Genomic DNA, 18,360 nt, shown 5'->3' on the forward strand with positions numbered 1-18,360 from the left:
TGACGACAGACAATGCCGTCTGGATGAAGACTTCAGCCCGCTTGGATGAGGATGGATGTCCGGTCTTCGAAAACTAAGTGCATCTTCTGGGATTAGTGTTAGGTTATTTTAAGGGTTTATTGGGTGGGTTTTAATTTTAGGTTAGGGACTTTGGGCTGAAAAAGAGCTAAATGCCCTTTTCAGGGAAATGGGGAGCTTAGGTTTTTTAGATAGGTTTTTATTTGGGGGGGTTGGTTGTGTGGGTGGTGGGTTTTACTGTTGGGGGTGGCAATTGTATTTTATTTTACAGGTAGAAGAGCAGATTTCTTTGGGGCAATGCCCCGCAAAAGGTCCTTTTAAGGGCCATTGGTAGTTTATTGTAGGCTAGTTTTTTGGGGTTTTTTTGTTTTTTTTTTTGGGGGGGGGGCTTTTTTATTTTGATAGGGCTATTAGGTTAGGTGTAATTAGTTTAAATATTTGATAATTTATTTTTTATTTTGTGTAACAGTGTTTTTTTATTTTGTGTAACTTAGTTGTTATTTTCTATAGTAGACTTAAATAACTTGAGTAGGGTTAGGGTTTTTAAATATGTAATATAGTTAATTTAATTGCCATTTAATGTAGTTTTAGTATAATAGTGGGGTAGGTTAATTAATAGTTTAATATAGTTTAATGCGATTGTAGGATAATAGTTAGGGTAGGTTAATTAGTAGTTTAATATAGTTTAATTTCATTCTAAAGGTAAGTTTAAATTTATTATAAGATAGGGATGAGTTAATATTTAATATAAAGTTAGCGGGTTGTAAGGTTTAGGGGTAATTAGTTTAATTTAGATTGTGGCAATGTGGGGGGCTGGCGGTTTAGGGGTTAATAGGTTTAGTAAGTGGTAGTGATGTGGGAGGCCAGGGATTTAGGGGTTAATACATTTATTTAGTTGTGGTGGGCTCCGGGAGCGGAGGGATAGGGGTTAATAACTTTATTTAGTTGTGGTGGGCTCCGGGAGCGGAGGGATAGGGGTTAATAACTTTATTTAGTTGTGGTGGGCTCCGGGAGCGGCGGGATAGGGGTTAATAACTTTATTTCGTTGCAGAGGGGTCCGGAAGCGCCGGGATAGGGGTTAATAACTTTATTTAGGTTGCGGCAGGGTCCGGGAATGGCGGGATAGGGGTTAAACATTTTAGTATAGTGGCGGTGTTTAGTGACAGGGTATAAATAAAGTTGGGAAAAAGCCGAATAGCAGCAAGATCGATTACTGTTAGTTAAAAATAGTCCGCTGCTCATCGCCCCGTACTTGGTGCGCGCTTTTTGACTATTTTGTTTTATAAATATGGAGAGCGTATTCAGGTCCGCAGCTGCAATGTTAGGCGAGCTTATTGGTGCCAGCGAATGCAGCACAGTTGACAGCTTGAAAGCTAGGCCTCTAACTTGTTAACCACCCTTAACATCTGGAGCGGAGAGCAAATGATATCTTTATTGCAAAAAGCTGGCAATTACTGGTTTTAATAAGAAAAGGGGTTAAAAATAAACACTTTAACAAATATGCTGTAACGAACAAAATTATCAAAATGGATCAAATTTAAGAAGTGGGTAATCACCATCCACTCCTAAATATTCACTTAGGGATGATCCAACAAAGTTAAAAACATTAAAAGGGCTGTGTGCCCTAGAGGCTCTATTGCTGAAACACAGGAGAGTGAAATGAGCAGAAGAATGTACAGGGATTTTCAATCACATAGAACACACAGACTATGCGCTCAAAGGCGTCCTCCTGCCTGTGTACTGCTGGGATTAAACCCACTCAGCCGATAGCTAAATAAATACCCTGTACTTATCGTCACATTCCTACCACAAATCACTCAGTGGATCTGCATGTCATACAGCATGCTTGTATTTCCAAAACTAGCTCAAAATTCACTCTGAATGGCTTGTATGCGTTTATAAATAGATACAGTGTGTCACCAATCGTCACTGTGTAACACAAAAGCTCCTCAATGATTCATCTGTATACTAAATATATATCATTATAAATAGTTACAAACGATAATCATGGTCATTTTATACCCAGTACTTAGAAATGCAATATCTCTACACGATATAAAGTGCTCGTTATACACATAGAGCCAGTACTATTTGGGCTAAAGATTATACATAAAGTATAAATCGCTATAGTTAGCAATCGTTTGAACTAAAATAACAAGCCGTAATTCTTATGAACAACAAAGAGCACCTCTAGGACACGCCCACTGACGCGTTTCGTCACTGTAGCGTGACTTCGTCAGGGCATGGGGTGGTCCAGCCGTACACTCAGTGTGATATACTGTTTCGTTACCATGGAAACAGTGTCTGTATGCGGAAGTGTTAACCGCATCTATCTGGCGATCCTGTTATCAATGGTTTAATAACAAGTCTCCCAATCAGGTAGGTATATGTGTCCACTTAACATCATGATAAAAAAGAGCTATTATGTCAACATCTATAGGGTCATTGATAAAGACAAATATTAACCATAAACGTCTGTAAATAAAAAAGTCATTATTATTGCAGCGCCCATGAAAACCTTTACACATCCCCAGTCAGGAAAAAGTTATCAGATAAATGATTTCATGAAATGCAGAACAAAAAGAGTCATATATGTAATGACATGCAAGTGCCCCCTAATTTATGTAGACGAGACCTCCCGAGAATTACGCACCAGAGTACTGGAACATATGGGAGATATAAAGTGGGACCGTAATGTACCTGTAGCTAAACATATGAATACTGTACACAAGGATGATAAACATCAAATACATTTCTTTGCAATTGAACAGCTTAAATTGAGAGGGAGAAGGGGAGATATTAACAAATTACTCCTGCAAAAAGAATGCAGATGGATACATGAATTATGATCTGCATCCCCCAAAGGCCTTAATGAAGCAATTTCATTTAAAAGTTTTTTATAATATCTGTATTTTACCTCTGATAATAATGAATAACTGCTAAATACATTTGCTAGATTATAATATTATATGACCATGTGTCCCTTAGGAGGTTTCCTACCTTACTAACATAAAGTGAGTAGATGACTGGTGACACTGGAAATATGAACAGTAGTGATAGTCACTTGAAACTATGCACAAAATACTAAACACAAAACACCAAATTCAGAACTGGAGTGATTTTATCAACACTGGATCTACACCAGGGAATCACAACAACCCAATTAGCAAGTGTTATTTTGGTATATGTCGTTGCTATGGCAATTGTACAATACTGAGAGGTATGTCACAATAATAATGGCCACTCTAACTTTCAATTTTTAATTATTAATTTTTAATCTTTACAGTTCAAATAAACTTTAAGATGATGACATTATATATGTTTCAGCATGGATTGAAAATGTTTGAATCACATATAAAAAGGATGAATAGATTCAATTGTGAAATGTACACATACATGCTTTTGAGTAAATGTGAGGCACGCTGCAATAATAATGACTTTTTTATTTACTGACGTTTATGGTTAATATCTGTCTTTATCAATGACCCTATAGATGTTGAGATAATAGCTCTTTTTTATCATGATGTTAAGTGGACACATATACCTACCTGATTGGGAGACTTGTTATTAAACCATTGATAACAGGATCGCCAGATAGATGCGGTTAACACTTCCGCATACAGACACTGTTTCCATGGTAACGAAACAGTATATCACACTGAGTGTACGGATGGACCGCCCCTATGCCCTGACGAAGTCACGCTACAGTGACGAAACGCGTCAGTGGGCGTGTCCTAGAGGCGCTCTTTGTTGTTCATAAGAATTACGGCTTGTTATTTTAGTTCAAACGATTGCTAACTATAGCGATTTATACTTTATGTATAATCTTTAGCCCAAATAGTACTGGCCCTATGTGTATAACGAGCACTTTATATCGTGTATAACGAGCACTTTATATCGTGTAGAGATATTGCATTTCTAAGTACTGGGTATAAAATGACCATGATTATCGTTTGTAACTATTTATAATGATATATATTTAGTATACAGATGAATCATTGAGGAGCTTTTGTGTTACACAGTGACGATTGGTGACACACTGTATCTATTTATAAACGCATACAAGCCATTCAGAGTGAATTTTTAGCTAGTTTTGGAAATACAAGCATGCTGTATGACATGCAGATCCACTGAGTGATTTGTGGTATGAATGTGACGATAAGTACAGGGTATTTATTTAGCAATCGGCTGACTGGGTTTAATCCCAGCAGTACGCAGGCAGGAGGGACGCTTTTGAGCGCATAGTCTGTGTGTTCTATGTGATTGAAAATCCCTGTACATTCTTCTGCTCATTTCACTCTGTTTCCTGTGTTTCAGCAATAGAGCCTCTAGGGCACACAGCCCTTTTAATGTTTTTAACTTTGATGGATCATCCCTAAGTGAATATTTAGGAGTGGATGGTGATTACCCACTTCTTAAATTTGATCCATTTTGATAATTTTGTTCGTTACAGCATATTTGTTAAATAAAGTGTTTATTTTTAACCCCTTTTCTTATTAATTCACTAGTGCCTAATTCAGCATTTGGCTTCAATGCCAAAATCCCTTAATTTTTCTAACATATTAATAATTACTGGTTTTAATAATAATAATAATTTATTATTATTATTATATGAATGTTTTACACACGATTCAGACTTTAAAGAGACAAAAAAGTGCAAAAAGATGGGGTAGAATATTTTATTATTGCACTTTTGCCAGCATAGAACTGTGCGTTTCCACACGGCAAATTCCTCCTTATTTTCGCTACTGGTACTTTTTCACTATAAACTGGTTTAAGAGTCTTTTCATAATATATAACAAATAGGTTAATTTGTGAGAAAGAAAAAATAAATACAAACTTGCTTTTTTCATACAGCACAAAGGTCTTAAATCTCTAGATACTAACCAGCCGTATAAACTTTGTGTGAGGCAGCTTTTTATTTTAGTGGGGCCTACCGCAGGGCAGATTCAATCAGCACCGATACGCATTCCTACACATATCTATGGAATGCTAAGCATATTTATATAAAAAGCAGCAATGAAAGCTGGTCATAGAAATAGGTCTTGTTAGCCTCCTCAGTATATGAAATGTGTATTCAGGCTATAGCAGTGCGCAGCTGTTTCTCAGAAATTACTGGTTGGGCAAATTCTAAATTGGTTCAATAAAGAGAAGGTCTAAATACAGAACAGAAGAGTAATAATACAGAGAAAAAAGATCTTATATAGAAGATGAACTAAAGTGGTGCAAACATGTTTTCATTCAAGGATAACAGGTTTTATAGGGACAAGCAACATTTAAGAGGCTTTTAAGTTTGCTTATATTATCATGTTTACTTTGTTCTCTTGGTATCCTTTGTGGAAAAGCAAACCTCAGTCGGCTCAGGAGCAGCAATACAATACTGAGAGCTAGCTGGTAATTGGTGGCTACACATATGCCTCTTTTCATTGGCTCACCAGATGTGTTCTGCAACCTCCCAGTAGTGCATTGTGACTTTAAATGTAACACAGTTATATGCAAGCAATATACAATAATACAATTTTAAAGAAAATTATTACTGTTGAGCTGAATACGTTTTGGCACTTTACATAACCCTAGTAAGGTTTACAAAATGAAAAGAAAGAAGGATAGAATATGTAGTTAGATATATAGCCGTTACTAATGCACCTATGCTAACTAGCGAGCTGAGGACCTGAACTACGCAGAATATACAAATTCTAACTGTGACAGCAGAGATAAACTTTATAAAGCAGACTATGTTAAAGCAAGTGCACGGGATGAGGTAGCACAAGAATACAGAAAAAAACAGCTAATATAATGTTTATTCATTAGCTCATATCAAACAACATGATGCAGAATACGTTTCAAAGGCCTCAAGTCATCACACACACAACAAAAAATAAAGAAATAAAAAGATGCAGAGATACCCCCCAAGGCGTCCCAAGGGGGGGAGTCACCAGCAGTCCGGTGTAAGCAAATATACAGTTTATAAATATTGCAGCACTAATGAAGAAAGAACTACATTTCCCAGAATTCCCTGCAAAGGAAAGTAGTACATAAGTACAAGAGCGGACGTAGTTTTTAGAGGTTGGTTACCGTGGAGATGAAATGAGTAAAAAGAAAAAACTTTGGAATGAACAATGTGAAGATTCCTGACATTTTTTAACTTCTGTTTTTAAGTGAAAAATACAAACGCACAGACACTATTGTTTGGTATATAAAAACATAATTTATGTAAGAACTTACCTGATAAATGCATTTCTTTCATATTGGCAAGAGTCCATAAGCTAGTGACATATGGGATATACAATCCTACCAGGAGGGGCAAAGTTTCCCAAACCTCAAAATGCCTATAAATACACCCCTCACCACACCCACAATTCAGTTTAACGAATTGCCAAGCAGTGGGTGAAAAAGAAATAAGTAAAAAGCATCAACAAAGGAATTTGGAAATAATTGTGCTTTATACAAAAAAATCATAACCACCATAAAAAGGGTGGGCCTCATAGACTCTTGCCAATATGAAAGAAATGAATTTATCAGGTAGGTTCTTACATAAATTATGTTTTCTTTCATGTAATTGGCAAGAGTCCATGAGCTAGTGACGTATGGGCTATCAATCAATCAAATAATTCAGAAACTCTTCTAGCAGAAGAGATGGCCAAAAGAAACAACACTTTCTAAGAAAGTATTTAAATTTCCAAAGAATTCATAGGCTCAAACGGAGGAGCCTTTAAAGCCTTCAAAATCAAATTAAGACTCCAAGGAGTAGAGATTGATTTAATGACAGGCTTGATACAAACCAAAGCCTGAACAAAACAATGAATATCAGGAAGCTTAGCAATCTTCCTGTGAAAAAAAACAGAAAGAGCAGAGATTTGTCCCTTCAAGGAACTTGCAGACAAACCCTTATCCAAACTATCCTGAAGAAATTGTAAAATTCTAGGAATTCTAAAAGAATGCCAAGAGAATTTATGAGAGAAACACCATGAAATGTAAGTCTTCCAAACTTGATAATAAATCTTTCTAGAAACAGATTTACGAGCCTGCAACATAGTATTAATCACAAAGTCAGAGAAACCTCTATGACTAAGCACTAAGCGTTCAATTTCCATACCTTCAGATTTAAAGATTTGAAATCCTGATGGAAAAAAATGGACCTTGAAACAGAAGGTCCGGCCTTAATGGAAGTGGCCAAGGTTGGCAACTGGATTTCCGAACAAGATCCACATACCAAAACCTGTGAGGCCATGCTGGAGCCACCAGCATCATAAACTATTGCTCCATGATGATTTTGAAGATCACTTTTGGAAGAAAAACTAAAGGCGGGAAAAATATAAGCAGGTTGATAACACCAAGGAAGTGTCCACGCATCCACTGCTTCAGCCTGAGAATCCCTGGACCTGGACAGATGCCTGGGAGGTTTCTTGTTAAGATGAGAAGCCATCAGATCTATTTCTGAAAGACCCCACATCTGAACAACCTGAGTAAACACATCTGGATGGAGGGACTACTCCCCTGGATGTAAAGTCTGACGGCTGAAATAATCCGCTTCCCAATTGTCTATACCTGGGATATGAACCACAGAAATTAGACAGTATCTGGAATCTGCCCAAGCAAGTATCCAGGATACTTCTTTCATAGCTTAAGGACTATGAGTCCCATCCTGATAAATTGACAAATGCCACAGTTGTGATATTGTCAGTCTGAAAACAAATGAACGGTTCTCTCTTCAACAGAGGCCAAATCTGAAGAGCCCTAAAAATCGCACGGAGTTCCAAAATATTGATTGGTAATCTCGCCTCTTGAGATTTCCAAACCCCTTGCACTGTCAGAGATCCCCAAAATAACTCCCCAACCTGAAAGACTCACATCTGTTGAGATCACAGTCCAGGTTGGACGAACAAAAGAGGCCCCTAGAACTATACGATGGTGATTTATCCCCCAAGTCAAAGATAGTCGAACATTGGGATTTAAGGATATTAATTGTGATATATTTGTATAATCCCTGCACCATTGGTTCAGCACACAAAGCTGGAGAGGTCTCATATGAAAACGAGCAAAAGGGGATCGCGTCCGATACTGCAGTCATGAGACCTAAAACTTCCATGCACATAGCAACTGAAGGGAATGACAGACTGAAGGTTCCAACAGGCTGCAACCAATTCAAAACGTCTCTTGTCTGTTAGAGACAGAGTCATGGACACTGAATCTATCTGGAAACCTAAAAAGGTGACCCTTGTCTGAGGAATCAAATAACTTTTTAGTAAATTGATCCTCCAACCATGTTTTCGAAGAAACAACACTAGTTGATTCGAGTAAGATTCTGCAGAATATTAAGACTGAGCTAGTACCAAGAAATCATCCAAATAAGCACCACAATATCCCGCTCTCTGAATACAGAGAGTAGGGCGCCCAGAACCTTTAGAAAAGATTCTTGGAGCTGTCGCTAGGCCAAAAGGAAGAGCGACAAATTGGTAAAGCTTGTCTAGAAAAGAGAATTTCAGAAACTGAAAATGAACTGAATGAATCAGAATATGAAGATATGCACCCTGTAAGTCTATGGTGGACATATAATGCCCTTACTGAACAAGAGGCAGAATAGTCCTTATAAATCACCATTTTGAAAGTTGGTACTCTTACATTATGATTCAAAAAAATGTCAGACCCAGAACTGGCCTGAATGAATTGTCTTTCTTTGGGACAATAAATAGATTTGAATTAAAACCCCAAACCCTGTTCCTGAAACGGAACTGGCATGATTACCCCTGAAACTCCAGGTCTGAAACACACTTCAGGAAAGCCTGAGCCTTTACTGGATTTGCTGGAATGCGTGAGATAAAATATCTTCTCACAGGAGGTCTTACTCTGAATCCTATTCGGTACTCCTGAGAAATCTTAATCTGCCCCCTACTAGCTGAGCTGGAATGAGGGCCGCACCTACATGCGGACTTAGGGGCTGGCTTTGGCTCCTTAAAAGGCTTGGATTTAATCCAATTTGAAGACAATTTCCAATAGGAAACAGATTCCTTGGGGGAAGGAATAGGTTTCTGTTCCTTATTAGTCGAAAAGAACGAAAACGGTTAGAAGCTTTAGATTTACCCTTAAGTCTTATCCTAAGGCAAAAAACTCCCTTCCCCCAGTGACAGTTGAGATAATCAAATTCAACTGAGAACCAAATAACTTATTACCTTGGAAAGAAAGAGATTGCTATCTAGACTTAGAAGTCATGTCAGTATTCCAAGATTTAAGCCACAAAGCTCTTCTAGCTAAAATAGCTAAAGACATAGATTTAACATCAATTTTGATGAAAAAAATGGCATCACAAATAAACTGATTAGCATGTTGAAGCAAGCGAACAATGCTAGACAAATCATAATCCAATTCTTGTTGCACTAATTTTCAAACCAAAAAGTTGATGCAGCTGCAACATCAGCCAAAGAAAATGCCCCGAATATAAATAGGCTTTCTTTGGATAAGATTCAAGTTTCCTATCTAAAGGATCTTAAAAAAGAAGAAGTACTATCTTCAATAGGAATAGTAGTACGCTAAGCAAGAGTAGAGATAGCCCCATCAACTTTGGGGATGTTTTCCCAAAACTCCAATGTAACTGCTGGCAAAGGATACAATTCTTTTTTTTTTTTAAAAAAACCTTTAAAGAAGGAATAAAAGAAATACCAGGCCTATTCCATTCCTTAGAAATCATATCAGAAATAGCATCAGGAACTGGAAAAACCTCAGGAGTAACCACGGGAGGTTTATAAACAGAATTTAAACGTTTACTAGTTTTAATATCAAGAGGACTAGTCTCCTCAATATCCAATATAATCAACATTTCTTTAACAAAGAATGAATGTACTCCATTTTAAATAAATAAGTAGATTTGTCAGTGTCAATATCTGAGGAAGGACCTTCTGAATCAGATAGATCCTCATCAGAGGAGGATAATTCAGTATGTTGTCAGTCATTTAAAATTTCATCAACTTTATGAGAAGTTTTAAAAGACCTTACATTTATTAGAAGGCGGAATGGCAGACAAAGCCTTCTGAATAGAACCAGCAATAAATTCTTATAAATACACAGGGATATCTTTTACATTAGATGTTAAAGGAACAGCAACAGGCAATGTACTATTACTGATGGACACATTCTCTGCATGTAAAAGTTTATCATGACAACTTATTACAAACCACAGCTGGAGATATAATCTCCACAAGATTACAACAAATGTACTTAGCTTTGGTAGAACTGTTATCAGTCAGCAGGATTCCAACAGTGATTTCTGAGACAGGATCAGATTGAGACATCTTGCAAATGTAAGAGAAAAAACAACATATAAAGCAAAATTATCAATTTCCTTATATGGCAGTTCCAGGAATGGAAAATAATGCAAACAGCATAGCCCTCTGATAGAGAAAATTACACACTCGTGTCATTGAAGACGCAACATTGTGAAAGGACTCAGCGTGGCAAAGACGGCGGAAATGCCGAATTTGCGTCATCGAACGTAACTTCACGACAAAAAAATCTCGCGCCAAGAATGATGCAATATACTTTGGCATTTCACGCCCTTGCGAACCTAATTCTGCCCGCAAATTTAAAATGACAGTCAACTGAAAAAAAGACTTTACCCCAGGTAAGAAATAAAATTTTCCTAAAAATGCATTTCCCAGATATGAAACTGACAGTCTGTAAAAGGAAATATACTGAAACCTGAATCATGGCAAATATAAGTACAATACATATATTTAGAACTTTATATAAATACATAACATGCCAAACCATAGCTGAGAGAAAGACACCTATCCACATATAGCAGATAGCCAAAACAGTACTGAAACGGTTATCAGTAGAGGTAATGGAATATGAGAGTATATCGTCGATCTGAAAAGGGAGGTAGGAGATGAATCTGTACGACTGATAACAGAGAACCTATGAAATAGATCTCCCGAGAGCAAAACCATTGCATTCAATAGGTGATACTCTCTTTACATCCCTCTGACATTCACTGTACTCTGAGAGGAATCGGGCTTTAATAAAATGCTGAGAAGCGCATATCAATGTAGAAATCTTAGCACAAACTTACTTTTGTAAAACTGAATTGTGCGTGTGGTGAGGGGTGTATTTATAGGCATTTAGAGGTTTGGGAAACTTTGCCCCTCCTGGTAGGATTGTATATCCCATACATCACTAGCTCATGGACTCTTGCCAATTACATGAAAGAAACAAGCTATACGTAAAAAAAACATAGTTATATGACTTATATTCCAAAAGTTGGCCGGCGATACCCAGGCTGGGGATATGAAACTTAACGTAAAACCCCCTTACACGTTTAATTAAGCACAATAAAAAATATATATATATATATATATATATATATATATATATATATACACTGTACATTGTGTATTCATTATTTATTTTGCTCATCGGTTTTTCTACTCCCCTCGGAACCAGGAGTACATATACCATTCTATGGTACAGTTTATCTAACCCTGTTGCATGCTACACAGTGACTGCTTACATTGGTGCAGAAATTCACAAGAATTTATTCAACTCTAATTAAACATAGTAAAGAGGTGTTTACAGAACTGTCGGTCCGGGACTACTAACAATATTACAGTTTTAAATGGTTATAAAACGTTTATATAGAACACTGGTTTCACACCTATCCCCAGGCCTCACTAACAGGCCACATTTTTAGGATATCTGAACTAGAGCACAGGTGACATAATCAGCTGATTAGCAAGCACGCGGCTAGATTACGAGTTGTGCGTTAGGCTTAAAAAGCAGCGTTGGCCGGTCCTAACGCTGATTTTTAACGCCCGCTGGTACGAGTCTTGCAGGTACAGGCTCACCGCTCACTTTTTTGGCCAGACTTGTAAATACTGCAAATCCACTTACGTAAATTGCGTATCCTCTTTTTTCAATAGGACTTGCATAGCGCCGGTATTATGAGTCTGCCAAAAAGTGAGCGGTAGACCCACTCCTGTCAAGACTGGTACCGCATTTTAAAGTCAGTAGTTAAGAGTTTTACACTACAACGCCGTAGCATAAAACTCTTAACTGAAGTGCTAAAAAGTACACCAACGCCCAGAAATGACCTATTAACCCCTAAACCGAGGCCCTCCCCACATCGCAAACACTAAAATAAAATTTTGAACTCCCCAAATGTCGCCGCAACCTACCTACACTTATTAACCCATAATCTGCCCTCCCCAAAGTAGCCACCACTATAATAAACATATTAACCCCTAAACCGCCGCATCGCAAACATTAGTTAAATATTATTAACCCCTAATCTAACGTCCCTAACATCGCCGACACCTACCTACATTTATTAACCCCTAATCTGCCACCCCCAACGTCGCCGCCACTATATTAAAGTTATTAACTCCTAAATCTAAGTCTAACCCTACCCCTAACAAATATAATTTAAATAAATCTAAATAAAAATAACTATTAACAACTAAATTATTCCGATTTAAAACTAAATACTCACCTATAAAATAAACCCTAAACTAGCTACAATATAACTAATAGTTACATTGTAGCTATTTTAGGGTTTATTTTTATTTTGCAGGCAAGTTTGTATTTATTTTAACTAGGTAGAATAGTTATTAAATAGTTATTAACTATTTAATAAACTACCTAGCTAAAATAAAGACAAATTTACCTGTAAAATAAAACCTAACCTAAATTACACTAACACCTAACACTAAATTAAAGAAAATAATAAACAAATTACAAGATTTTTTAACTAATTACACCTAATCTAATCCCCCTAACAAAATAAAAAGCTCCCCCAAAATAAAAAAGCCCTACCCTACACTAAATTACAAATAGCCCTTAAAAGGGCCTTTTGCGGGGCATTGCCCCAAAGTAATCAGCTCTTTTACCTGTAAAATTACAAATTCCGCCCCCCCCACATTAAAACCCACCACCCACACAACCAACCCTACTCTAAAACCCACCTAATACCCCCTTAAAAAAACCCAACACTAACCCCTTGAAGATCACCTTACCGGGAGAAGTCATCATCCAACCGGGCCGAAGTCCTTAACGAAGTTTTAGGGGTTAATAAATTTAGAATAGTGGCGGCGACGTTGGGGGCGGCAGATTAGGGGTTAATAATATTGAACTAATGTTTGTGATGCGGGAGTGCGGCAGATTAGGGGTTAATGTTTATTATAGTGGCGGAGACTTTGGGGGCGGCAGATTAGGGGTTAATAAGTGTAGGTAGGTTGTGGCGACATTGGGGGTAGCAGATTAGGGGTTAATAAATATAATATAGGTGTCTTCGATGTTGGGGGTAGCAGATTAGGGGTTCATAAGTATAATGTAGGTGGCGGCGGTGTCCGGAGCGGCAGATTAGGGGTTAATAATTATAATGTAGGTGTCGGCGATGTCGGGGGCGGCAGATTAGGGGTTAATAAGTGTAAGATTAGGGGTGTTTAGACTCAGGGTTCATGTTAGGGTTTTAGGTGTAAACATAAATTTTATTTCCCCATAGGAATCAATGGGGCTGTGTTAAGGAATTTTACGCTGCTTATTTGCAGGTGTTAGACTTTTTTTTAGCCGGCTCTCCCCGTTGATTCCTATGGGGAAATCGTGCACGAGCACGTACGACCAGCTCAACGCTGACTTAAGCAGCGCTGGTATTGGAGTGCGGTAATGAGCAAAATTTTGCTCAACGCTCACTTCTTGTCTGGTTTGTAAAAACCTGTAATACCATCGCTGTCTGTAAGTGAGCGGTGAGCATAAACTGCTTGTTAGCACCGCACAGCCTCTAATCTAGGTGACGGTTATTTTACCTTCTCTCATCCAAGGTAATCCTGAAAATATGGCCTGTTGGGGAGGCTTTAAAGAATGGTTTGTGCTTCTCACTTGTCTCAAGTCCTCCAACCAAGAAGGAATTATACACAAATGTCATTTTCTACATCCCAGAGTCACTGACAGGGGCTGGCAAGAGAATCACACATTTTGGTGCTAATCATCTTTGCCAGTGCATGCAGCATGTTGCATTTTTGCTTGGCTGACAGGTAATATTGTAGCCAGACCCAGCACTCTTTGCCTTTTAACAACCTTGCACAGAAACGCTCCCCATGCAGGACCTGAGGGACAGCCTGACAAATACAGCGCAAAAAGCAGCAAAATTACAGTAAAGGACTGCTGGAGCAGTGGTCTGATCTAAGGTCTGGTGTGGGAATGTGCCAGGCTGCAGGGTCAGGAATTTGATTAAAAAGGGAGTATGTGGCTTAGATAGGCTTAAGGACCAGGAAGAAGATCTTAGATCTGACCTGGACAAGTGGCTCACAGAGACTTACATGACCAAACTATCTTGTGCATCAGGACAAACACATAGACAATAGGTAAAGTAGTTTAGGCTGGTGCTATTGTCCCTTGGACAAATTAAAATTTTCACAATTTCTGCACACCTGATTACACACATTTTTACCTAATTTGTGTATAAAGAAGTTTCAGTGCTTTCATAAGAAAACATATTTCCCTATGGGCAGATTATTTTCAATAACAAAGATTAGAGTCTTCCAGCAAAAACTGCAACAGTTTCAAACATTTAACCCTGAAGAAAATAATTTGCCGTTATCTGTAAAGTTATTTTGTGCCACACACAGACACAGTAATCCTTACCTGTACGTACTGTTTGGGACATACACATCCCTTGCTGGGAACTCCAAAATCTCCCTTGTTGGTCTCACTCTACTGTCGGGGTAAAATTTCACTTGTAACAATTCTGGTGTAAGGCAGTAACTGGGGTTTTCTGGGGCTGGGGATATATCTATCTTCAGCTGAGCTATAGTAGAAAGAAAGAAATACATCTGTTAGTTTACTTAAAGGAGACACTTACATCTTGGTATCTTTTGCTGAATCTAAATCTTGGCTCAGAAGAAGCAACTCACTGCTGAGAGCAAGCAGAACACACTGAGTGAGCCTACAACAAGAAGCATATATGTTTAGTCACCAATCACCTGCTAATTTCCAGAAGTGAACTACTGCTCCTGAGGCTGCGTAGCTTTGCTTTCAAGAATACCAAGGGAACAAAGCAAATTTATGCTCTATCTGAATCATAAGAGTCTAATTTTCACATTAAAGGGACAGTATACAGCAATGTTCATAGAACTGAATGTAATAGACACTACTGTAAAGAATAAGATGCATAGATACTGATATAAAAATCCAGTATAAAACCATTTAAAAACGTACTTAGGAGCTCTTAGTTTAGTTCTGTTGAAAAGGTAGATGGAAAGCCCACTGCAAGTGGGAAATAAGACCCTCCCCCATTTTTTGCATATGAAAAGACCCTTTACACAAACAGGAGCAAGCTGGAGTACGTATACGTCAGTATTCTCATAAAACTTTGGGGCTTGGTTAGGAGTCTGAAAATCAGAGCAATGTTATTTAAAAATAAGCAAAACTATACATTTAAAAAAACATTCAAACAAACAAAAAAAAAAGTGTATAATATTCTTTTAAAGGGATAGGAAAGTCAAAATTAAAATTATGACTGTTAGCTTTCTGTTCTATATTCATTTTTATCTGCCTGAGGAAACCACTAGAGTGCGGTTGAGAAACGCGTTGCCGTTTTTATTCAAGAAGTGTTTTAATTTTACCATACGGAGGTTGTCCGTCTTCTGTGTGCCCATATCTTTGGGTCTTTGAACAGTTTGGTTTTGCTACACCTGGCTTGTTTCATAGAGCGGTGTCTGGATACAACCGATGATAGCGGCTGATGCGGTGAGCTGTCCTGATATGATTACGACGCTATACACCAGTACACAGAAAGTCTGTCACCTGTGACCTAACCACTGTTAAGGGGGCGATTTATCAAGTTGAGGCGGACAGGGACGCCCCTGTCCGCTGCAGCTCGCCTCTGGCGGTCTGAATTCTCCTGGAGGAATTCAGCATTGCACACGAGCGCTATTTTGCGCTCGCATGCAATCCCACCCCTTGTCCGCGTACAGTCAATCACGCATGGACAGGAGCTTCGCCAAACAAGAGGTGGCGAAGAGGTTGGCAATGCAGTGGTCTGATGACCGCTGCTTGTTAGATACGGAGTGCAGGTTCTCGTGTGAGAACCTGCACCTGCAGGGGCTCAAAGGCTGGCGAAAGCCTTTGATAAATCGACCCCTAAGTGTTAGCCTGCCGTATTGCACCCATTTCAGGACGGGTGCCATTTATCTTGTGAGTGCATTTTCCCTTTTTTTTAAAAAAAAATAAAAAAACTGTATATATGTATATATATATATATATATATATATATACACACACACACAAATATATACATATACACCTACAAACATACATGAAATACACTATGAGGCGCCCCTTTTTTCTTTCTTTCATTTGCTACAGATGACCTTCGACATCAGGTTTTCAAGTGGAGCTGCCTCAACACACCATTTTAGCTGATTTGATTGGACTTACACAAAATTTTTCTCCAAATAGTATATTTACACATATATACTTATTTAGTTTCATGGGACATTGTTCACTTATTCAAGTTTGGTATTTATCCTTTTTTATAAATTTTTCTTTATCTACTATTTAAATTTTTTATTTTCATTATTAACGATTTAATAATTTTAATTTTGTGTGATATTAACTCTTTGTATTCATTTTTACAAATACTTTGTAGTTATTTACACAAACACCTATTTAATTTATCAAATTAATTTCAGTGCGCCCCCTATAAGATATCACATACAGATTTCCCTTTTTCAAAACTAAACCTGCATGATTCAGATAGAGCCGGTCATTTTAACACACTTTTAAATTCACTTCTATTTTCAAATGTGCTTTGTTTTGTTGGTATCCCTTGTTGAAAATGAATACACAAATATCATACACTAGTGGGAGCCGCTGCTGATTGGTGCCTGCACACATTTGTCTCTTGTGATTGGCTGACTAGATGTGTTCAGCTTCCTGTCAGTAGTGCAATGCTGTCCCTTCAGCAATGGATAACAAAATAATTAAGCAAATTTGATAATAGAAGTAAATTGGAAAGTTGCTTAAAATTGTATGTTCTATCCAAATCATGAAGAAAATTTTGGGGTTTCCTGTCCTTTTAAAAGGGACACAGAAGTGAAAATTATTATGATTCATATAGAGCTTAAACTGAAATTGGAAAGTTGTTTAAATTCCAACCACCACTTGCCTTATTTGTAGGAGCCAATCAAGGCTTGAGTCTGCAGACAACAGGGCTAAGTTAGTATAAAGTGAATAGTTTTGATGTTTTCAAGCCAATTAGGTACATATATGTAACAATGTTAGCCTTATGAAGTCAGCAGGGTGCATTCCCAGCTCTGAGAATTAGAAAATCCTCAATTTCCAGAGCTAAATTACGTGAAAAGGGGACAAAATAAATACTGGAACTATAAAAGTTATTTTATTATGCATAACTAAACATTTTATATTAGAATCTCAAGATATTTTTGCTCCTTTAAAAAGGTAAAAAATTGTATGTTGTGAACTTCATTTGCATATCCTTACACAGTATTCCCTGCTATAGTGGGAGTGTGCTGAGGATTTGTCTCCTCCATCACATAAACCTACAGACACACTTGGGTTTAGCTACCAGACCACATGCACTCTTGTATCTGTAGTAGCAGCAGAGGTGCTATTGGCTTTATGGAGGATTTGGCACCTAAATTGCCTACTGCATGTAGGAACCAGATTTAAGGTCATTTTCATCCTTGCTTTGTATCAAATTAAACAGAGTGTACAAAAGAGAAAGGTAGAACATTTTGTAGTCTGCGAATACGTCAGGCTGTTTCTCTTGCACATTTTTAAATTTTCAAGTTCTAAATTAAAGGGACACTGAACCCAAATATTTTCTTTCATAATTCAGATAGAGCAAGCAATTTTAAGCAACTTTCTAATTTACTCCTATTATCAAATTTTCTTCTTACTCTTGCTATCTTTCTTTGAAAAAGAAGGCATCTAAGCTAAGGAGCCAGCAAATTGTTGGTTCAGACCATGGATAGCATTTGTTTAGTGGTGTTGTTCAATCAGCAAGGACAACCCAGGTTGTTCACCAAAAATGGGCCGGCATCTAAACATACATTCTTGCTTTTCAAATAAACATACCAAGAGAATGAAGAAAATTTGAAAATAGGAGTGAATTAGAAAGTTGCTTAAAATGGCATGCTCTATCTGAATCACGAAAACAAAAAAATTGGGTTCAGTGACCCTTTAAGTTTTATTTTAATTGATTAAATACAGTTTCTATGGTTCAGCGAGTAGCGGATTTTTCCTTAAAAAACACAAATCTAACTTGTTTTGATTTGTAAAATGTGCTACACAATAAATTGTTTTATTAGCCGTACTAAAGTGTCTGACTTA

The 18,360-nt window shown here is 37.6% G+C and overlaps 1 protein-coding gene across 14 annotated transcripts in view; it reads right to left on the reverse strand.

Annotated features, from left to right (window-relative positions):
- DOCK7 (dedicator of cytokinesis 7) overlaps positions 1-18,360 on the reverse strand; it is a 695,569-nt gene that overhangs the window by 497,455 nt on the left and 179,754 nt on the right. For all 14 annotated transcript variants that reach the window (XM_053693655.1, XM_053693653.1, XM_053693652.1 and 11 more), the window contains exon 14: positions 14,650-14,812. In XM_053693655.1, the coding sequence (XP_053549630.1) occupies positions 14,650-14,812 (163 nt within the window). The remainder of the gene's footprint in view (positions 1-14,649; positions 14,813-18,360) is intronic.

This window comes from Bombina bombina, chromosome 10, assembly GCF_027579735.1.
Source record: "Bombina bombina isolate aBomBom1 chromosome 10, aBomBom1.pri, whole genome shotgun sequence".
NCBI classification, from domain to species: domain Eukaryota; kingdom Metazoa; phylum Chordata; class Amphibia; order Anura; family Bombinatoridae; genus Bombina; species Bombina bombina.